The 23,046-nt window shown below is 42.0% G+C and overlaps 2 protein-coding genes across 54 annotated transcripts in view; one reads left to right on the top strand and one right to left on the bottom strand.

The window, feature by feature from the left end:
* Positions 1-4,008, top strand: part of CSPP1 (centrosome and spindle pole associated protein 1) — a 110,451-nt gene extending 106,443 nt beyond the window's left edge. For all 50 annotated transcript variants that reach the window (XM_086336708.1, XM_086336709.1, XM_086336693.1 and 47 more), the window contains one exon: positions 3,149-4,008. In XM_086336708.1, the coding sequence (XP_086192834.1) occupies positions 3,149-3,360 (212 nt within the window). In that variant the 3' untranslated portion in view covers positions 3,361-4,008. The remainder of the gene's footprint in view (positions 1-3,148) is intronic.
* A 1,000-nt stretch (positions 4,009-5,008) lies between these two features.
* ARFGEF1 (ARF guanine nucleotide exchange factor 1) overlaps positions 5,009-23,046 on the bottom strand; it is a 132,452-nt gene continuing 114,414 nt past the window's right edge. For 2 of the 4 annotated variants that reach the window (XR_015140778.1, XR_015140777.1), the window contains 11 exons: positions 22,141-22,271; positions 19,134-19,263; positions 16,699-16,834; positions 16,481-16,619; positions 15,835-15,907; positions 13,892-14,024; positions 10,481-10,567; positions 9,611-9,779; positions 8,612-8,750; positions 7,688-7,805; positions 5,009-6,474 (listed from right to left, as the gene is read on the bottom strand). Coding sequence is in view for 2 of the 4 variants with exons in the window: in XM_086336660.1 (XP_086192786.1) it covers positions 6,310-6,474; positions 7,688-7,805; positions 8,612-8,750; positions 9,611-9,779; positions 10,481-10,620; positions 13,892-14,024; positions 15,835-15,907; positions 16,481-16,619; positions 16,699-16,834; positions 19,134-19,263; positions 22,141-22,271 (1,473 nt within the window). In the remaining 2 variants the exon portion in view is untranslated. Of the gene's footprint in view, positions 6,475-7,687; positions 7,806-8,611; positions 8,751-9,610; positions 9,780-10,480; positions 10,621-13,891; positions 14,025-15,834; positions 15,908-16,480; positions 16,620-16,698; positions 16,835-19,133; positions 19,264-22,140; positions 22,272-23,046 lie in introns of all 4 variants that reach the window. The other 2 variants (XM_086336660.1, XM_086336659.1) reach the window with 1 other exon arrangement.

The following is a 23,046-nucleotide window of genomic DNA, read 5'->3' as shown; positions in this document are numbered from 1 at the left end:
ATTAATTTTGCAGCGGATTCTTTCTACCAGAGGGACTACCCCTTTTCAAGTGGAATCTAAACAGATAAGGTTTTTGTGTGTTAAACATATCCAGACTTTGCTTTCAGCAGGGAAAATGTTGATTTGTACTGATGTCTTGCTTCCCTACTGAAGAAGTTGTTCCATTGCTCAGTCGTGTCTTACTCTTTGTGACCCTATGGACTGCAGCATGCCAGGCTTCCCTGTCCATCACAAACTCCCGGAGCTTGCTCAAACTCATGTCCATCGAGTCAGTGATGCCATCCAACCATCTCATCCTCTGTCGTCCCATTTTTCTCCTGCCTTCGATCTTTCCCAGCATCAGGGTCTTTTCCAAGGAGTTGCTTCTTCGCATCAGGTGGCCAAAGTACAGGAGGTACAGCTTCAGTCCTTCCAATGAATATTCAGGAGTGATTTCCTTTAGGATGGACTGGTTAGATCTCCTTGCTGTCCAAGGGACTCTCAAGAGTCTTCTCTGACACCACAGTTCAAAAGCATCAGTTCTTCGGCACTCAACTTTCTTTGTAGTCCAACTTTCACATCCATATATCACTACTGGAAAAACCATAGATTTGATTAGACGGTCTTTTGTTGGCAAAATAATGTCTCTGCTTTTTAATATGCTGTCTCGGTTGGTCATCGCTTTCCTTCCAAGGAGCAAGCATGTTTAAATTTCATGGCTGCAGTCACCATCTGCAGTGAGTTTGGAGCCCAAGAAAATAGAGTCTGTTACTGTTGCCATTGTTTTGCCATCTATTTGCCATGAAATGATGGGACTGGATGCCATGATCTTCATTTTTTGAATGTTGTATTTTAAGCCAGCTTTTTCACTCTCCTCTTTTACTTTCAGCAAGTGGCTCTTTAGTTCCCCTTTGCTTTCTGCCATAAGGGTGGTGTTTCTCCTGGCAATCTTGATTCCAGCTTGTCCTTCATCCAGTCTGACATTTTGCATGATGTACTATGCATGTGTTAAATAAGCAGGGTGACAATATACAGCCTTGATGTACTCCTTTCCCTATTTGAAACCAGTCTGTTGTTCCATGTCTGGTTCTAACTGTTGCTTCTTGACCTGCATATAGATTTCTCAGGAGGCAGGAAAGGTGGTCTGGTATTCCTGTCTCTCGAAGAATTTTCCATGGGTTATTTTGATCTACACAATAAAATATGTTTTTATTTATAAAAAAAAGCAGATGTTTTTCTGGAATTCTCTTGCTTTTTCTGTGATCCAGCGGATGTTGGCAATTTGATCTTTGGTTCCTCTGCCTTTTCTAAATCCAGCTTGAACATCTGGAAGTTCACGGTTCATGTACTGTTGAAGCCTGTCTTGGAGAATTTTCAGCATTACTTTACTAGTGTGTGAGATGAGTGCAGTTGTGCAGTACTTTGAACATTCTTTGGCATTGACCTTCTTTGGGATGGATGAAAATTGACGTTTTCCAGTCCTGTGGCCACTGCTGAGTTTTCCAAATTTGCTGGCATATTGAGTGCAGCACTTTCACAGCATTGTCTTTTTGGATTTGAAATACTCCACTGGAATTCCATCACCTCCACTAGCTTTGTTTGTAGTGATGCTTCCTAAGGCCCACTTGACTTCGCATTCCAGGATGTCTGGACTGAAGTGACAGATTATCAGAAGTCAACTTTAAAACCTTGTTCTTTATATAACACATCTTTTATAAATTTGTAGGGGTAACAAAGAAATTTTTTTTAACATTTTTACTTGGCTTTTTGTAGGTGGATAAAGCAAAAAAGCTTCTGGATAGTGTTTTCTTTTTAAATGTCAAAATATAGTCTTTTTTTATCATGCAAGGCATTGCCATATCTCACATCTTAGGTGAACAGCAGGTTAAAAGCTTGATCACTGAGCACAGGCAGGCAGGACACTTCCTTAGGCAACTCATGAGCTCCTCTGCCAGCTCTTGGCCACCTTCTTTATGGCACTGCTATCAGTCTTGAGGATAATAGGATGATACTATAGTAATAAGCCCTATTATTAGTTTTAGCAAATAGCAGAGTGGTCTATTTGAACAATTCACCTTATTCTGTTAGACTACAATAATTTTCTAATAACTATATTTTTTAAGATTTTTGAAAGATATATTTTAGATCCAACTTTTAATGTTATACTAATTTAAAACTGTACTCATACCATCTCTATCAAGATATCATGTGTTCTGATTGTAGGAATTTCTTACCAAATACCAGACAACATGGTAGACTGATAAGAGAAGTACTTTTCATGCCATAGCTAGAAAAATGTGGACAGTAGGAAAGAATGCTTGCTTTCTGGCTAAAAGACATTTTAATCTGTACTGAGAATTACCTATTCCTCAATTTCTTTTAGAACCAAGTAAGTTGAATTAATACTGAACAGGGATATATTTAAATTGAGAGAAAATAAACCATTTGAAGTTATCTTTTTCAGAAGACTTTCAACTTCTAAACTTTTAAAAACATGGTCCTTTCAAACAGCTTTTAAGTGTGATGTAGATTGATTGCTCATTGCATTGATTGCACATGTCCGTTTGCTGAACTAATGCTTCACAGACCAGAAGATGTAATTAAAAAAAATAATTGACATCACAGGGTAGGGAAGACAGATTTTCCTATTATTATATCTAATGAGAAGTTAAATAGCTATAGAAGCTCTGCACATAACCAATTAAAAGAATGAAAAATGAGAGCTACGTCTTAATGGCATAAATACAACCTCTTAGATTAGGTAGAAGAATGGAATTAATTTCATCCCTGTCTAATGTTTTCCTAAAATGACCTTATTTCCTTAAAACAGTGTTAGGAGTATTTCCAAAACCTTGCTAAAAAAAGTTTGGTGTGGTATCCTTCAGGGGACACAAAGTAAGACTGTGGACACTTTTCTAGTCATCTGCTGTCCTTGAATCCCTGTGGGTGCTGGGACCATTGCTCAGTTGACCCCATTTTGTTCCTTATGACTGGCCTGTTCCTGGGTTTGCTTTCCTCTCTCTCTAAGGAGGGGTGTGGACAACAGGGCAGTTTAGAACACAATGCTGTGGAGAAACGCAGAGCTTAATGGGTTAGAGTACAGGAGGTCTGTTCCCATCACCTACCTACAGCTCCTGTTACTGAGTCAAGTCTCTCTCGCCTCCTTTAGATGATGAGAGTTCACTGGTTGACCCTGATGACATCATGAGGCACCGGGGTGACGACGGATCAAACTCTGTAGCCACTGAGCCCTGGCTCCGCCCAGGCACCTCAGAAACACTGAAGCGATTCATGGTGGAACAGCTGAGGCAGGAGCAGCAGCAGGGTCCTGGCAAACCAGGCGCTTTCACCTGGCAGGGACTGTCTACTGCACACGGTTAAAATCAGTCTGTACTGGACCCAGTAGTGCCTTTGAAGGTGAAAGGCATGTGAAACCTGAACCTGAATAATATGTGCTACTTTTGGCCTGTACATGGCAGTTACTCATATTCCATCTGTATAGAAGGTATATTTTTTCCATGATGATGTATATGATGTATTTATATTATGTACATAAATAAAAAGCCATGGCTATTTATATAATGTAGAATTGTATAGAATTATTTTTGCACAACTTTTGCCATAAAGTAGGGTGGTAATGAACTCTTGCAATCAACTACCGTATGTGCATTATTTTAAATTCTACTTGTAAGATAAGGTGAATAAAACAAGTATCTTAACAGTACTGTAAGAATACTCTTTGCTATGTGTACATCTGCTATTATCACTATTCAAAATCATTTTTTCACTTAGTAAATATACTGGTTATAGCTGTTGCTCTGTAATCAGAATCAGATGTGCTACTTCCATTTCATTTAGAACTACTGACTAAGTATAAATATGAGAGAGTTGTTAGTGACTATTTCCTGTGAGCCATGCACTTACATGTCACATCTTTCTGCCTCTATTTTTGTGCCAATGAAGGCAGTAAGTTTGCTCTTTATATGATGTAATTACTTCTTGATAAAAATAAATTATTTTTATTACCAATGTCAGTTTCTTATTTTAACTAGAATTGAGGTTTCTATATAGAAGTCGAGGAGAGGCAGGAGAACCCGGGGTCGAGGATGGAGACTCCTTGCCGCATGGCTGAGGACCCTGTGGTGAGTGATCAACCCTCCTAAATGCTAGAGGTGCCTTTAAAAAAGGGAAGACTAACTCAAATCCTTGGAAATATTTCTTGTTCAGATTCTAGTAATGAGAGCCAAGAACATGCCTAGGCACTGATGGTATGCTTCTAAGATCAGGTAAGCACACTGTTAAGTGGGAAACTTCTCAGATATTTGAAATTTTAGTTGCATGTAAATGCCATGCCAATTTTTGTAATCAAATCATTTATGAAAGATTTTTCTTATGTCTTCACCTGAGTAAGATGAAAGCCTCTGCTGGAGAAAAGTCCTGATTTTATACCATAAATATTAATAACACACAGCCAGGTCCTCTAAAATACCCTGAGACAGGCCTAGATGGTCACGGGGGCTCCTGGCTCTTTCAGCATCCAGCTGGGCTTGCACAGGGCCAGGTCCTGAGGGTAACAAATGTAGTGTACTTACAAATGCTCTGTTCAGTGACTGCTGGTGACCTGAGAGATGCAAGGGCTAAGACTGAACGCTCTCCTGTTTTTTTAACACAACCATCAAAATAAATAGTCTTTACATGTTATTTTTTCTTTTCAGGTTGTTGTACCACTCGACTGAGGACACACGCCGCCACCCTGCAAGCTGCCTCAAAGGTAATTTTAGCCCTCTCAGCATTTGTTCACATAGTACTGCCCTATTCTGGGTTCATACATGCACAAAATATTAAACTGAATAGCCTAAAGTTGAGAGAGCAGAATATGGGGGAGGATCAAATGCCAGGAGCTGGAGAGAAAATATCACAACTAATGGACATTGAATTCACATGGAGCTGTGAATGAGAATATCCTTTCTCTAGTTAGGCTTTTAAGAAAAAAAAAGTCAATGAAACATGGGGCCATGGATGACATAGGTTTTGATTGCACTGATGAAATAATCCAAAAACTTTATTGACCTATAACCTGATTAGAATATGCCAGATGAGAATCAATATTGTACAGAAAGTTGTACAGAATTTTTACATAGAAAACTTTACATCTGTACCATATACATTTTATCCATCTGAAAAAATTTTCTACATCCACTGTTAATACGGAATGCTTGACAATCTTGTTTTTTTAACCATCAGAGCACAATTCACAGTATGAATACGTTTCCAGTAAATCTAACCTCCCCAAACCATGCCAGATTTGTTATTTTAATATATTCAACATTAAATTCTGTACATAGAGTAAAATCTACATCAAGCCCCGCCACCCAAAAGAAAAGGAAAGGAAGTGACAGCAACCGAGATTCATTCTGCAGTGATTCAAGTTTCGGTCCATGAAGGATCATTCTATTTTAATGGCTCATCTTTCAAAGCCCTACGAGAAGTGTATTACAGGTAGTTACGTCAGCAGGGGTATGTTCCACCTTTGTTGGTGTTGATCATGACAAATGTCAGCCACAACAGCTTCTGGGCATGTTAAACCCTCAAAATAACCACCCCGTAAAGAGGGCAAAACCAAATCCCCACAAAATAAAATAGACAAGAAGTTCAACCCAAATGTTTAGTGCATTTGACAAAATATTATAGGTATTTAGCAAATGAATAAGAAAATAAAGAAATAAAACAGTGCAGGAAGAACTCTATAATGTCTTAAGATTTTTATATTACAGACCTGCATCTCTGTACATTTTTCACAGAAGGATCATTACCAGTATCTCAGATAGCCTGAGTGTGCAAAAATCTTCAGAATAAGAATACCATAGTTGCTAAATAACTTTTACCATGAACAATAATTTCTTCTTTTCCCCCCAACCCCCAATTATAAACATTTTTATCCTTCAAAATACAGCTCTCCTGAGTTGTACTTCTTGCAGAAGTTCAAATCTTTACATCTAGAGTTCTTTGGGTAAGTTTCACTTCCATACCTGCCAGAAATATGTAGGGCTCTCCCTGCCACCAAGGACAAGGAAGGACATGTGAGCATACAAGCTGACACTGTGGGAACAGGTTTTTTGCTTGTGAGCCCAACACGACAAACAGAACCCACCAGGTTACAAAAGGGATGGACGGGAGCACTGCAGGTTCGAACTGAAATTCTAAGCTTCTTAGAAGTAACCTTCAGACACAGCAATCCAGAGAAACCATTTTTCAGGTAGGAAACCTCAGCTCCAGGGTCCTTTTAAAGAACGGAGGGATGTAAACGCCAACAAAAATATGAAGTTCCCATCATTGCTTGTTTATTCCAAGTTCCTGTTCAGGTGGTTGTGATATCTGAAAAACTACTCCAATTCTCAGAAAAAATCTTCTAAGAACAGCACGAAGTTCAGGAATCAAGTCAAATTGCATAATTTCACATAAGAGAGGGTAGTAGAATGATGCATGAGCTTTAAACTGGGGGGAAATGAATTCTCTGTTAGTAATGTTCTCATTGCAAACCACAGAACCTCAAAGTGCCTTTAGAAGGAACCCACTTGGGGACACTGCCCTGAGAGTGAAGACAGGAGACGCATCTGCATAAAGCAGAGATTACTGATCATGCACCTGAAAGACTGAGATGTATTCGGAACTTCATTTGATTCACTTAGTTATCCATCCTTATTTTGGAAAACATTTCTCATTGCGTTTCCTTGACAAACTTATGACAGACATTTAGTATTTATCATTGTTTTCCCTTGGGTAATAAGCAAAAGTAAGAAGCCAAGCAAGAATCACAGTTTTTGTAAGCTATGGGTTACTGAAACTATTCTGTCTGGTAAATAGAGTTGTCTCTCAAACTTCAAATTCTATCTAATGTTGCAATATAAAATATGAGGGCTCCATACATTCTATTATATTTTTGTTGTAGTTTAATCTCTGAATACTAGCTGTCTGCCTGTTTCTCTCCTTGGCTGTTCTCCCACCTCATAAGGTATGAGGGAGTGGTGTGACACAGTGCTAAGAAGGCCAAGTGTGGGGCAAGGCAGACGGACTGGAAGTCCTCAGAGTCCACTTGGCTGCTGGTTGCCGGAAGGTACTTCTCCAAGCTCTACCTGGCCCAGGTCAGAGGGGCACACACATGGGCACAGAGTGGCATTACATGGCATCTGTGGGGCCCACAGTGTCAGCCTCCAGATTAGGCATTTTTAGACCTATTTAGAGATCACAGGAACCCGTTTCCATTTATGTGGGCTGTACGTTGCTACATTTTTTAATGAGTAAAATGTGTATTTCTGAAAAGTCTAAATGGTATATACAGCTATACATTATACATCTGATCTTTGTTTTCTACTGGTGAAAATTCTTAAATGAGTTTATGGTGCATTCCCACAGAATCAGTCCCTCTGCCAGAGGAACAATGGGGGCCTGCTGCCCAGATGCAACCATGATCTCGGCCACGCCTGGCAGCTGTCTTGGATGTGACAGGAGAGACTCCAGGGGTCGGGATGGGAGTGGGGGTGGGTGGGGGAACCTAGGCAGCTTGTTGGTATCCTAACGGATTCTGATTCCTGTAGTGCTGCCCTACAGGAGAACAGAGTGGGGTGGGGAGGGCCTGCACCCCCACCTCCCACTCGGGCATGCACCCCTCAGGCTGGGGATGCTGGTAGACAAGGTGCCTGGTACTCACCCTATTATCGCTGATCTTCAGGACTTTAGTCAGAAATAAGAGCAGTAAGTTAGTCCAGGCTTCCCGATGACTTTCCGACGTTAGAGTAAGAAAGTAACTGAGTGCTTCGCTGCAGACACTGAAATGGAAAAGGTTCCGCATCACGCTTCCTGGTGGTGCACCTGCTGGCCTGACATCACGGCGCAGGAACAACTGAGACCAGGAGGACAGTGAATGGTAACTACTGTCAACTGGAGCCTATCAGGAAACCCGCACTTTCTTCCTTTCGGAAGTTCTCTTATATGCTAGACCGCCGTGGAGGAGCACAAGCACGGGGCTGGTGTCGAGACTGTGGCTGAAACCCGGGTGGCCGTTCCCCTCCTGCACCGAGCCCTCGATGCTTTGGGGCCTTAACAGCCTCATCAAGAACTGGGGAAACGGCCCAGGTGACTGCCAGAAGTTCTAAAATGAAATTAGTTGGTTTCTGAGAACATCTATTCTCTCAAGAAGACAAAAAAAAATACAAGGTAAAAGACTGTATTCTTTCTGAAAGGACAAAATCTTAAGTTGTCATGGAGTAAAAATGGAATGCAAACAAAACTAAAAGAGAAACTCCACATACTTTTTCAAACTAAATGTCAGCAGGAATGTTTTCCACTTTCAGAAATAGATCAGTTTCTAAAAACAAATCTATCTATGACATGAAAAAGAGCCTAAAAATTAAGACACAGAACTTCCTCTTTTGTCCTGTAACAGCAAAAATAAGACAATTTGCTTATATCTCAACAACTCTGCGGAAGCACATTTGTCTATAAGACTGCGTTAGCTTTTACAATCTCTTCCGCAGGCCCCAAGTCATCTGCCCAGCTGTGGACTCCCCGGGCACGGCGCGGCCCTCCGCACTCTGTACTGAGCAGCTGCATGGGCCGAAGCCCCAAGTCTTACTTTAAAAGCCTCTGCTGGACCTCCTCCCAGGCGCTGGCCCGGCTCTCGTCCGTGTACATCCGGAAGAGAATGCGCAGCCCGCAGGCCAGGCTGCTCGTCTCCTGCTTCAGAAGGTTGGGCTTGGATTTGCCCTTGAAGCCTGCAGAGGGGAAGTCGGAGTTAACAGGAGGGGAGACATCTAGTGAAGGAGCACAGCCTGCCTGGAACGCAGAATGGTCCAAGGTCAGCAGCCTGCAGGCCCAGGGAAGTGAGGAGCCCAGTGCCCTTGGCAGGAACGGTCTCAGCTGAACAGTGGCCACAACTTGGATTGAATAAAAGGGAAAAAGTTAAGTACCGTCTGTTTACAGAAGCGAGGCTGTACAAGAAGGGGGAGAATGAACAGAGCCTGGGTGGCTTTAATGAGGTGGTAAAGAGATACCATGGATGAAATAAAATTCCTAAGTGTACAGCACCCAGCACTGTCATGTTCAAGAACAGCAGCTTCCTTCTTTTTTATGCATATTCTTCAGCCTCTCCTTTCAGCACTGTTCTGCACCTTATTTGCCCCAAGTAACTATTTCTTTAAAAAATAACAATGTCAGTAAAATTGTTAAAAAGCTTGCTTCTTACTTAAATCTTCCAACTTGTTCAAAAACAAATCTCCCTCCCACTTCAAAACCCTGACTTATGTTCTGGCCACGCCCTGGGGAGCAGGCACTCAATACAGATGCCTTCATGCCTGGGACCCTCTCAGCTCTAGTAAGCAGACGGTATAGATAGGAAGGCCCAGGCTGAGCACAGAAAGTGAAAAACAACGTGAAAGCCAGTCAGCTGACAGTGTGATTAAACGTAGGAGGCTCATCCACCCAGGCAGTTCCTCGGCATTTTGTAGGCCGGAGAAAGACCCGTCGGTGGAGTGTTCGCTGACGGCTGGTGAAGACTCAGCGTTCGCGCTGTGAGTCCCCTCGTGTGACCCCGCTGCTAGCCCGCTAAGGGCGCGGCCCGCCCAGCACAGCTTACCCGCCTTCCACAGAGCCGTCCTCTGTTCGTTGTTGGAGTTGAAAGCTTTTGCAAATCTGTGTGACTCTAACAAGCAGTCCAGGAGCTTGAAGAGTTGTTGTGATGTTAAAAAGCGATACATTCCTTGGTCTTGAGTGTCCACTCGAACATCAAAGTCCACAGCGTCTCTCTTTGGAAAACAAACCACCACAGCACAGGCACCCACAGTCACAGTTAGAACGAAAGACCACTTCTATGAGCAAGCCATAGAACGTAATCTGTCTCAACAGTAAAAGACCACCTTCTCTTATTAAATCTCCAGAATCTTCATTCCTTGCATCCTTCTCACTGAGCACTACCCTCAATGTCTCTGGCTCCCTGCCCACAACTCTTGACCCCAAAGCTCTGCCCCAGGAGACCCTCAGCTTCCGCCCCCTTCACGTTCCTCACCCTGCTTAGGTCCTCACTTCTGTTAACCAGTAGGAGGCTGTGGACTGTAATCATAAATATCCTTGTGCATAACCCACCCCTCACCCCTTTAGTAACTGGCTGGCAAACCCCCTACTCCACAATGGATGAAGGATCAATTGCTCTAGTAGAGCTGACTGCAGCCTTCTCAGCACAGCTTCCTCACGGAGCTGCAAGGCAGCACTGGCTCGTGGCTCCTCCTGCCTCCCGGCTCCTCCTGCCTCCCTGGTTCTTGCCCCCAAGCTCTTCACCTGTGGCTCAATCCTGAACCCCCTCCCCGCTATGCCCACACTCAACCGCGGCCATGTCCTCAGTCCCATGGTCTGGGCTGACAGCCGTGGGGCAATGGCACCCAAATGGCCCCTCTCGCTTGGCCTCTGCTCCGAAGCCCAGATGGCAGAGCTGACCCCCGCACCCGCTCACCTGCGCCGCGGCTAAGTTTTCCGCGTCCTCCTTCCTACTTGTGGCGGGGAAGAACACGATGTTGTCGATAGTCTGGATGAGTTCCAGCTGCACAACACATTTAATCAACAGGGCGGCAAACAATTTTTGTTCTGGAAATTCTGTGAGGAAACCCACCCCAATGCACATGCAAACAAAAATTATTTTGAATCCTTTATAATTTCTGTGACATTACAATGCTAAGGAAACATTAACATGTATGAAGGTAACTTGCACACATCACACTGAAGGACAGCCTGCTTCTGCGCATGAGCACTCAGTAAAAGCTGCATTTCATCAGTATTTAGAAGAGCCTTAGAAAATTCACTTCTTCAGTAAACAAAAATATTCAAAATAACAGAACAGTGAATACATTCAAGGAGGTGCCAGGACAAATTTTAAAGTAATATTTAGGTTATTCCTTAATAAAAATGTATCAAATGGATTAAAAGCTACAGTTTCAATAGCATTTGCTACAAACCCAAGTTTGACCTTTGACTACAGGTAATATAAAAAACTGAATATAAAAAAGCCAGAAGAAAACAACAGGAGCTAGATCTGTGAGGCAAGGAACGAGGGGCTCAGGACTGTGACCAACTGGAAGACACGGAGGGTCAACCAGAGCACCTGCTTTATTTGGATCCAGGCTGGTGGCTGCGTCTAAAATGGCCTCCTATTTCTAAAGCACAACGAGCCCAGCAGTCCACGCAGAGTCATGCCTAGTGCAGGACTAAGAGCAACCGCCCTGGAGGTGACCGGTGCTCAGACACGGCCTGGGGTGGAACACGGCTGCCTTCCTCTGGCCTGAACCACTGCTCGGAAGGGCCGTTTCTGTAAGGACACACAGACTCATGGAAGGAAGGACTTTCCACCTACATGGGGTCAGGTGAGAAGATGCAGAAACACAAGGTTAGGAAAGACAATTCAACTACTGAGATGCTCAAGAGCCAGCAGCACTGACCCAGCCAAGGTCAGTTCTCCAGGAAGCTTTCCAGGAGCTGGATGATCGTCCCTGGTTGGGTGGGGTCGGGGGGGCCCGTACACTGGGCTCAGGACATCAGCTCCAGCACTGGACGCCTTGACAACCCTTCAAATTTTCTCTACTTTGCTTTTATCACAAACTCCCTTTTCTGGCACCAATTTCTAGGATTTAGTTTTTTTGTTTTTGGCCACACCTTGCAGCTTGCAGGGTCTTAGTTCCCTGAATCTAAGCCATGCAGTGAGAGCCCTGAGTCCTCAGCACTTGGACCCGCCAGGGAATCCCCCAATTTCTGGAAGTTAAATTCAGGTTTTAGGAATTTGGGGAAGACAGCCAAACAACTTGCTTAAATTTATTCTCTATTAGGTCGTGACGGCTCCTTTCCAGATAGTTTTCAGAAATGTTGCTGTACTGAATATTCAGTTCTTAGTATTAGGTCTCAAGTCAAAAAATGTAAAAAACCAAAGACACCCCCCAAGTCCAAGTTGTCCCTTCCTAGCCCTCCCTCATCCAAGTCATAACTACACTCCAGGTTTCTGGGGCAGGACACGCAGGCCACACCCCAGACTCGGGGAGACTGAGGCTGAGGAGACGTGTTCTCACCAGCCACCACGTCTGCGTGGGCATTCAGAGCCGTTGCGGGTGAGGAGCTGCACTTGGCCTGCACCAGCAGGGACCAGCAGTGTGTCTGGGGGACAATGTCTATCTGAACAAGTCCACTTCACAAGGGCTACAGGGTCACATTAGGGACCATTTCACTGGGGCAGCACCAGCTTCTGAGAGTGAAGGAGGAGCGAAGCAGCCACAATCTGCGCTCCTCTGAGCCACGTCCTTGGGCACTGCCGCCGTCCCCTGCACGGAGGGCCCTTGGGGGACACAGGAGCTTTTCCTAAAGGGCTCTGGGTGACACGGGAGCTCTTCCTAAAGGACTGTGAGGGAGTGGGAGGAGGAAAGAAACGTGAGCCCTCGGATCAGAGGGGCAGGGGGCAGCACTCTCCACTCCAGTTCAAGGCCTGTGCCCAGATCAGCTCAGTGCAAACTTGCAACTATGTCTTTCCCTTCCAAGGTCAAGTCCTGGGGCTGAGAGCAAAGCCACCATGTACTGTGGCATTTTCCAGGGTAGACAGAAGCTGGTACAGATTCTAACAGCTGTGCTCCAGAAAACAGGAATGAAAAACGAAAATGGACAACTCACCACCACCTATCTCCCTTTTAAGAAGCGAGACACAGTAACTGAAGCCAGAGGCTCCTTTCCAGGAGGTACAAAATCTGTCTTCCCTCAACAACAAGTATAAATACTGAGGGTTAGTAAAAATACCCTGAAAACAATAAACTGAAAATGGATCAATTCCCTAAATCTAAGAGCTGTAAGGATAAAATTCTTGGAAGGCAACACTAGGGAAAACCTCCCTGACCTTAGTGGGCTGCGGTTGGTTCATAACCATGATACCAGAAGCGTGAGCAACAGCAAGACAAACTGAACTTCAGCTAAAGAAGAACTTTCATGCAATCAGAGCATATCATCAGAAGTGAAAAGATGACCTACAGAATGGGAGAAAATAAACCCTCGCAAATCATTATGTGATATGGGGATAGTATCCAGAGTATGTAAGAAACTCCTACAACTCAACACCAACCAACCCAATTAAAAATTAGCAAAGGACACGAATAAGTATTTCCCCAAAAATGATTACAAATGGCCAAAAAGCACATGAAAAAATACTCAACATCAATCAATCAGGAAATGTAGAGTAAAACCACAATGAGACAACATTTTATACCCACTAGGATGGCTATTATTAAGAAGAGAAAAAGAAGTCTGAAATGTTCGTGAGCATGTGGATAAAATGGAATTGCTGGTGGGAATATAAAATTGTGCAGCCACTGTGGAACACATTTCCCGTTTTCCTCCAGGAAGGAGGCTGTCTTCTCAGTGTTGTTAACTTTTGTTCAGTAAATGAAACTGAACCAATTTAGTGAAAAACAAGGGAGTCCTCCTTCTTTGTGAAAAGAACTAAAGGTGAGGGAGGTGCAGAGGAGCACCGGGGTTGGGGGGCAGCAGGGTTGGGGGGCAGCAGAGTGCTCCTTGGACACCCTGGCCGCTATCTCCCCTCTTGCTGAGGACAGAGGAAGACCTGTTAGGCCCCCTCTTCTGCAGGAAGAATCCCCACATGCTTGTAACAAACACCAGCTGAGAGCACTGTAGGAAAAAAACGAGCCTTGCAGGTGTCAGCAGAGTCCTGACCACCTCCAAGACAGCCTCTATCAGGGATGTCCAAGCTGCGGCAAACTCAGTAATAAAGTGACCGTATAACCAACTACGGTATGTGTGTGTGAGTAAAAGCAAAACTTTCATTTATAAAGTCTTGCATACACAAAACAAAATACACAATTGATTGAGAGAAATAACTCACTTGCTGTGGGTTTAATTTTGCTGATTTCTTCATTCACAGTAGAGACAGAAGCCAACGGAGCTTGCTGTCTATTATCTGCAGATCTTGGTTGAACAGAATCATGAATATCTACAGATTTCTGTGATATTGTATCCTAATAAAAAAAAATTCATTTTAAGTACAACAAATAAAGCTTAATGATGAAAACAGTTTCTATTACATTGTCTTTAAAAACATAATTTACATTGTGTGCCTATGAAAATGACAGGGCACACACTGCAATAATGGACATAATGGGAAAAGTATTTAATATCACTACACACATATAAGAGCCAGTAATCTTTTAAAGAAAAGCTTACTTTCTGACCCTCACTGAGATCAGGCCTGACAGCACCCAAGGGCAACAGATAAAAACTCTAAGCTTCACTGTGTGGTAAAACTTGTCGGCGATATCCATGAACTGTCATGAAATCCAAACAGAACGTGTGTAGTGGGTGCGGTCTGCGCACACTTAGTGCAGGCTGCGCCCAGGAAAGCTCTGTGAAGGAAGGGTGTTCTGTCACCCCAGACCCGCATCCAGAAACGTCAGTGAGAAGGTGGCCGACAAGGAGACTGGCCCTGCAGAGAAGCTGACAGGTCCACAGAACCACACCAGAGTCCAGTTCCAGCTACGTGTAGCCTTGGGAAAGTCAGGAATCTAGTTCTTAGGCTGAGGTTTTCTGGTCTGAAAATGAAGACGACACTTTCTCTGCAGGTTGTGGAGGATTTGGTAGTAAATGCAAGGCACTTGCGGTGTCAGACGGTATGTGGTGGCTGACAAGACTACTCTGCCAGCCCCACCAGGTTCCAGCATGAGACCAGAAGCAGAGCCAGGGCAGCTGCAGGTCTCAGACAGACCCAAGGAAAGACTGTGAAGATCACTGCCGGCCTCCACAAGTGACCCTTTTTATTTCTTTCAGTTTTTGCTTTTGGAATGAGAATCTTTACCCATGCTTGCCCACCGTTGTATTTTGCAAGGGGTCATTTATTTTACAGGTTCACGGATACACAGAAATTTTACTCCAGAACAGACTATGTACCTGATCTAGATGACTTAGAGGCCAAGATCTGGAACTTCTGATACGATGATATTTACATGAGATTTTGACTTAGTGCTGATGCTACAATAAATTGAGACTTTGGGGATGTTGTGACGGGATAAATGTCTTAGCCCAGAAGACAGACATGAATTTTGGGGCACCAGAGGGTAGACTGCAGTGGGCTAAATAGTGGCCCCCAAAAGCTAAGTCCAAGTCCTAACCTTTGGTACTTATGAAGGCTACATGGAAATAGGGTCTTCAGAATTAAGGAACTGTGAGGTCATTCTGAATTTAGGGTGGACCCTAAATCTAATGACTAGTGTCCTTAAAAGAGAGATCTGATTCACAGATCTGACTTTACACAGCTATGTAAAGATGGAGGCTGTGAATGGGGTGATGTGTGTACAAGCCAAGGAACAGCGGGGGTTGTCAGCAGCCAGTAGAAGCTAGAGGCAGCAAACCCGGGGGAGGAGTGTGGCCCTGCTGATGCCTTCAGTTTGGACCTCTGGCCCCCAGAACCGTGAGCGAATAAATTGCTGCTGCTTTAAGCTGCTAAGTTTATTAGTAATTTGTGACCACATGCCCAGGAAACAAATATCCAGGGTGAGGGTCTGCTGGAATTCTTTATACTGTTTTTCCAACTTTTCTCTACGGTAAAATTTTTATCAAAATTTGATGTTTAAACAATATCCAATAACGTCTGCAACTTGGCATGTACACCCTTATGTAAACTGGTATCGTGCAGGCACTTGAGAAATCATTTGAATCTTCATCTCAGAACCATCTATATTTTACACCATCTTTCTAAAGGATCTGCCCCATGGTAAAATTTCTTATCATAAATAGTCCAATGATTTAAACTAGGATTGATTTATTTAAACTTACCAACTGGTTTTCACTCACAGGAGATGGGGTTGGGGGAGCAGTTTCTCCAGAAATGGGACGCCAGGTCAAGAGCCTTTGAAATACCAAAACCATACCAATCACTGAGAGCGTGAGACATGCCACAGCCAACACACTTTGAAATAAAATAAGCTGGGGAAGTTCAAGTTGTCCTACAAATGATTCAGGTGCCATAAACCGTCAGGCAGCAGGACTATGTCTTACTTTCCCCACTAGTACAAACTCACCTACGAGTCAATTCCAAACTTAACCCTCAGAATAGGATAACAAATAACTACGAAATGCAGTAGTTTAAAGTGTTTACAAATAAAGTTTTCTTAGACTATTTATAGTAACTAAAATAAATGCTGAGATTTTTAAAAAATTCAGAACCACTGCTTGGTTTAATCTGCATGAATAAAATCTCATAAAAGTACTTCATTGTGACCCAAATTTGGATGATGAGACTAAAGGTTCTGGTTTATAAAACAACTGATGTATTTGTTACGGTTTATAGGAGTTTGGTCTGTAATAAACACAAATTCGTAGAACACTGAGCTATCTGACAAAGCATTCGCTATGAGGAATCACTAGTTACTACCAAGTCTTCTATGCCCTTCATTCGATACAAAGCGGTGTAAAATCTTACGCATGTGGGATTGTGGTTTTGAAGATGTCCAGTGTGCAGTTGCACGTTTTATCCCAGATTTCTAGTGTGAATTTTTCACCATTCAGAATAACAACATTCTCTAAGCAGTTTGTACCAGATCGTGCCAACTGCTCATTGTCTGGAAAAGAAAAGAGCAATTCATTTGTGTATCACCAGGGGCACATTTAACACTGTGTTATTTACTGGGACAGACCTACCTTGCTGCACACACCAGTAGAGCTGGGCAAAAATGTCATCCAAAAGCACATCACTGAGCACTTCTAAGTACTGGGTGAACACGTCACAGATCGCATAGAGTGCATGATTGCATGTTGTCGTCATCCATTCGGCTTTCTACAAGGGAGACAGTAATCACACGGAGGTCAGGCCACTCATTAGTTTCTAGAAGTTACAAAGAAAATGTTTGCATATTTAAAAAAGACTGTGCATGTTCCTTTCAGAGTGCTTAACTCCCTCTAGAATATACTCACCTCAACTTCATATCTGATACCTATTTCTCATTATCTCATAAATCTATGCATAGAATAACTATTTTCTGCACTGTTTTGATTATAAAAAACCATCACTGCATTGTCCTGTTATTAGTGTCTGCTACTGAAAAGTCATAGCATTAACTGCAACAGTTGGTCTTGCTCCAGAATATGACAGAACATGGGAAAAAAATAAGAGGAAGGAAATGATAAGAATTTTCCAAGTGGGGTTAGCATAGATTTAAAATAAAACTGGTGTAAGTAATTTATTTTTCTCAAATGGACTAATCTGATTCATTCATTCATGGTTTTATGCCCCTGCATAAACATATGTCTACTTAATAACATGTTTTAAGTAAGAGCCTACCGGTAGATCTAAAGTAAAATCTTCTGCAGGTCAGAGAGGCCCCCAAATTTGCATTTAACACACTATATGGAACAAAATGCAAAGACCTGATGTTCTCTCCCCACAAACACTGAAACACATTCTGTAACTGGTTTGTAGTAAAAGACCTAATTAAACTTAAAAGCTTTTGCACAGCAAAGGAATCAAACAAACAAACAAAAAAACACCCTCAGAATGAGAGAAAATATTTGCAAAGGAAGCAACTGACAATGGACTGGTGGTGGTTCAGTAGCTCAGTCATGTCCGACTCTTGTGACCCCATGGACTGTAGCCGTCCAGGCTCCTCTGTCCATGGGATTTTCCAGGCAAGAATACTGGAGTGGATTGCCATTTCCTTCTCCAGAGGATCTTCCCGACCCAGGAATTGAACCCAGGTCTTCTGCATTGCAGGCAGATTCTTTACCGATTGAGCTATGAGGGTAGTCCGACAAGGGATTAATCTCCAAAATATACGAGCAGCTCACACAGCTCAATATCAAAAAACAAATGGACAGAAGATCTAAAGAGACATTTCTCCAAAGAAGACATACAGATGGCCAAAAAGCACATTAAAAAATTCTCAACATCATTAGTTATCAGAGAAATGCAAATCAAAACTATCATGAAGTATCACTTCAGGCCGGTCAGAATGGCCATCATCAAAAAAGTCTACAAATTACAAACGCGGAGAAGGCACGGAGAAAAGCAGATTCTCTTTCATAGTTGGTGGGAGTGCAAATTGGTGCAGCCACTATGGAGAAGAGTATGGAGGTTCCTTAAAACTAAAAATAGAGCTACGGCTACCAGAGGACCCAGCAATCCCATTCCTGGGCATATATCTGGAAAAAAACATGATCCGAAAGGATACATGTACCCTGATATTCACTGCAGCACTGTTTACAACAGCCAGGACAAGGAAGCAACCTAGATGTCCATCAACAGGAGAGTGGATAAAGACAATGTGGTGCATATGTGTATCAGTCCTAAAAAGGAATGAAATACTGTCATCTGCAGGAACATGGAAGGACCTGGAGACTGTTGTATTGAGAGAAGTCACAGAAAGACAAACACCATATGGTATCACTTACATGTGGAATCGGAAAAAAAGGGTACAAGTGAGCTTATCTACAAAAACAGATACAGAGGTACAGATGCAGGAAACAAACTATGGTTACCAGGGAGTTGGGGGTGGGTGGGGAGAGGGATAAACTGGGAGACTGGGATTGACATATACATACTACTACGTGTAAGTAGATAACCAATGAGAACCTGAACATTAGTTACTGAACATTACAGGAACTCTACTTAATACTCCGTAATGGTCTATATGGGAAAGGAATCACCATGAGTGAGTAGATGTATAAATGAATCACTGCTGTAAAGCAGAAACCAACACAATATTGTAAATCAACCATACTCCAAAAATTAAAACAATTAAAAGATACTGAAATAAATAAAACTTACCATGTATTCTTTATTCAATTTAGAATAATAAGTCACTATGAATACTAAGTAGAACTACTGATGTTTTAGCTGTGACAGTATTAAAATGAGGAAAAGATACTGAAAGTTCAACAAAAATACCGAAAACCTTAACTCACTTCTATTGTCAAAGCTGCACTGTTTTGATGACAGAAAACATGCTACAAAGATATACTACTATATCATAATGCCTCAAAGAAGAAATCTCCAGGATTTTTTTTCTGTTCACTGTGCTTAATCTGAAATACTAAAATGTATTAGGAAAAAAGAACCTTTTGACTTGAAAATCTCTTACCTCTGTCTGCTGTTCTGGTAATTTCATATTGTCAAAGATTCTGAAAACAATTCTAAATAAATCCTGCCACCAGTGTTTTTCATAAGTGTAGCCGTAAGTTTTCATTATTTCAAACATTACTGTTAAACCCCTAAAATGAAAAACTATAGTTAGAAAAGCTAGCATACTACATCAGTATCTCCTTCCTAAAATAGATTTTTATAAGTTAGTTCACAAAGTTACTGAAAGCTAAGTTTAAAACAATTGATACTAAACTTTTAAGAAATTTAGGTTGTAAACAGGTTTTTTTTTTTGGATTGTTTAGGGAAAAACTCCAAAGGCCCTGGCCTTCAGTTTTTTATTTTTCTTCTACTCCCACTCCATCATTGCAGCATTCAAAAAATGTACACGGGAACTACACAGTGAGAAAGATTATAATTTCGGTGAATACTAATTCGGTGGCTCTATGACCACAGAAGAAAGTATACTGATATGTTTAAGAACAAATAAAATTAGATTTTGGAAAATCTTTTTCAAAGAACTATAGGAATTTTTAGCTAATACCCCACTTGTTCATGTAGTATCCTCAAACTAAAGGACTTCTCAAACTAATTCACTAAGACCCCCACTCAAGGGGGCAGGGTGTCTACTCCCAGCCGCGTGCCAGGCCAGGGCAGCATGTGCCACACAGGGCGCACAGTGAAGTGTTCCCTGAGAATAAGCTGCTTTAGCATTCCATTCATTCTCTTCTGAATAAGTGTTAAAACTGAAACTCAAAATTGCCTTCTGATTCCTTATTATCCTTCTTGAAATAATGCCTTCATATAACCATTAAAAAGCTTGATCTTTTCTCTCTCGTTAAATTTCTTCTAAGAAAATATAGGTACCCTTCCACTTAGAAAAGGTTTGTATTTCCCAAAGTCTGGTCATAAGTCAGAACAATATTTCCTGTGAAATACTCCTTGAGGACTTGAGGGCTCCCTGAGATGGTCTAGCTCATTTGCTGCAATGCTACCCCCTGGGCCTGGTACCAATACACGCGTGGTACACAGTAACACGCGATTGTTCAACGGATGTAAAATAACATTACAGTAGTTTGGTCCTAAGGCAAGTTAAGTTTGTTTGCTCTGTAAGATACCTAATGTGTAAAACTACAGTAAAGGAATTTCTGTGGAAGAAACACACTGTATGTTTCCCAGAAAACCCTGTTTGAGTTCCATGCCCGCCCCCCACGTCCCCTCCACACACACACAATGAGACAGGCTGGTTCTTCTTCCCACTCCAAGTAACTGGATGCTGAATAGCTCCCTGTGGCTGGGCTGAGCAGGCGTGAACATCCTGCTTCTTGCAGGCCCCTAGAGCAAACACAGATCCACAGAGGTTCCCAAGGCTTTTCACCTATCGAAGGAGTTCTGCTGAATATTTAAGTTGCTGGTATACGGAAAAGAATATGGAGGGCTCTAAGTTAATTATTTAACCCTAAATCTACAGAATTTTGAGGGACTCAAATGAGAATGCATGTGAAAGTACTCTATAATTAGTGTGTTATACAAATCGCAGTGCTGCATTTTTAGATGTAATTGAAATAACTCCTTTACAAATCCTGGAGTGAGGTAAGAAAATCAAAGCCATCCCTGGACAAAGCTTACTCACATTTTCTCTCTCTTTACCACCTAGAACACTTATTTTCTCTTCTTAAGAACTAAACCCATCCATAATCTGAACACAGGATACAGTGAAAAGCAAGGTGGCATGGTCCCAGACAAGGACAGGTAAGAGACTAAGAAAGCAGGTCCGTTCGTCCCCCGCCAAAGAGATTTCTACAAATAAACACGGGCAGGGAGGGAGTGCTGAGTTTCTGTGACTTTCACTTACCACATGAAGTTGCTCTACTGAAGTGGTGGACATCTGAGAGTGGTATATATAATCAATTAGGGGCTAGCTTGAATTTTATCAAGCTTCCTAACAGGTCCACTGACAAAAACTCCTCAGGGCCTAAATGTGAAATGAATGTCAAATGTGCTTGTGATGACTAAATTCTGTGACAAGTTTCCAAGATTTGAGAATATTTTGCATTATTTTAAAGTTCGTAAGAATCTGTTGTAACAAATAACACTCTAAAAACAAAAAACTTCTTAGGCTATAAAACAAATTTAATGGCAACCCACTCCAGTGTTCTTGCCTGGAGAATCCCAGGGACGGGGGAGCCTGGTGGGCTGCCGTCTCTGGGGTTGCACAGAGTCGGACACGACTGAAGCGACTTAGCAGCAGCAGGGATGGGTGTGGTTCTGGCATAAGAGGAGGGAGGAAGGAGAGATTCATCCTTTTATTACATTCTATCACTGATTTGTTACAAGTCTATACTACCTTTCTGATGTCCTGCTGACAGATATTAGGATACTCAAGTTGGTCATTTCAATTTGGCAGTCAAAAATACAGAGTGAGAAAAACTACATTATGGGATTGCTAAGAACGCTAACAAATTCCTAACAAGTTCTTGTGAGTATAAAATGTGTGCACCGAGCACTTGTCTGCTTATACCACACCCACAGCAGTTTCTTTACAAATGCACTGGGCAGTCATACAGATCTTTCATTGAGATTATACTTTTGAAAGAGTTCTTTTTCAACAGGCCTATGTTACTCAAAACTAGGTTACTGGCCAGTCTTCAAAGAGAAATGGTTCTTTACCTAAAAGCAACCAGGGACATGCATTTGGAAATTCTTTTCTCATTCATCAGAAAATAAAGTTTGGGACTAACTTCAATTTCTGATTGGAAACAAAAGTATGAAAAGACAGAATGTGTAAATTAACACGGACTCTAAAATTCAAACTTGGAAACAATCAAAATTTAAGGAAAAGTAATCTATTTCCCTTTTTTGTTGCTCTATTTAACACATTTTAAAATTTGCCTATGTAGTAATTACTATATTTGATCAAGTTAAACTTATGTTCACATAAGAAAGGTTAATTTGATTAAGGTCAAAATAACCCTTGCAAAGTTTTAATTACAAATACTGATTGTTACCTGGTTCTTACATCTAATTTGCATCTATTGATGATACATGATAACTCGAAGAGAATTGGGAACCAGCCTCTCACCCACACTCTGTCTTCAGGTGCCACATTCATGTCATCACTTGTGTACTCCTTGAAAGCCTTAAAAAGAAAGGCGGGTTTATTAAAGACAAGGCATTAACACCTATATACATTTCTCCAAAGCAGTTCTTAAATAAACACTTTGCAAATCAAAAATGAGCAATTTGATTAAAAAACACTTATAAAAAGATGGAGATTATAACTGCCTACAGAGCATGGAATAGAGTCCAAAAGCTGCTTTCAGCTCCAACTCCATCATCAGCTTTCCATTGCAGGCATTTAAGTGGTTATAACATCACACAGCCACACTACCACACTGGGGAGGTGTGCGGATCGAACACACCACAGGTCCATGTCAGCATGTGACACAAAATCTATGAAGCCATCTTTTCTCCTAATGACAGTTACAAAGATATGCAAGTCAAAGCTGGCTGCCAGCTTGCCAATTCAAGCTTTCACTCCAGTGCTTACAACCACACTCACCCACAGTTACCTTCAGTGCTGCAGAGCTTGACACACAAAAAAGAGTGTATCAAGGTAATGGCTGAACACACAGGCTTGGGTTCAGATCCTGTCTCCTTCACTATCCCTATGAGCAGGGGCACGTTTTGAGCTTCTTTGTGCCTCAGATTCCTTATTTAATGGGGCTATAACACAATCTATCCCATAAAGTTGTTACTGAAAATTAAACAAGTTTTTACATGTGAAACACTCAGAAAAATACCCCGTCTTCAATAAATGTGACAACTCAAGATAATTTTGAAACATGCTTCATATCCCCTAGATTCCCAAATAAACTTAGATCTCAGACTAGAAATAAATACTAAATCACATT

This window comes from Bos grunniens, chromosome 14 (genome assembly GCF_055505025.1).
Source record: "Bos grunniens cultivar Pamir isolate PY7600 chromosome 14, Bosgru_T2T1.0, whole genome shotgun sequence".
Classification (NCBI taxonomy): Eukaryota; Metazoa; Chordata; class Mammalia; order Artiodactyla; family Bovidae; genus Bos; species Bos grunniens.
The sequence above is the reverse complement of the archived record's forward strand: the minus strand, read 5'-3'. Positions and strand labels throughout refer to the sequence as shown.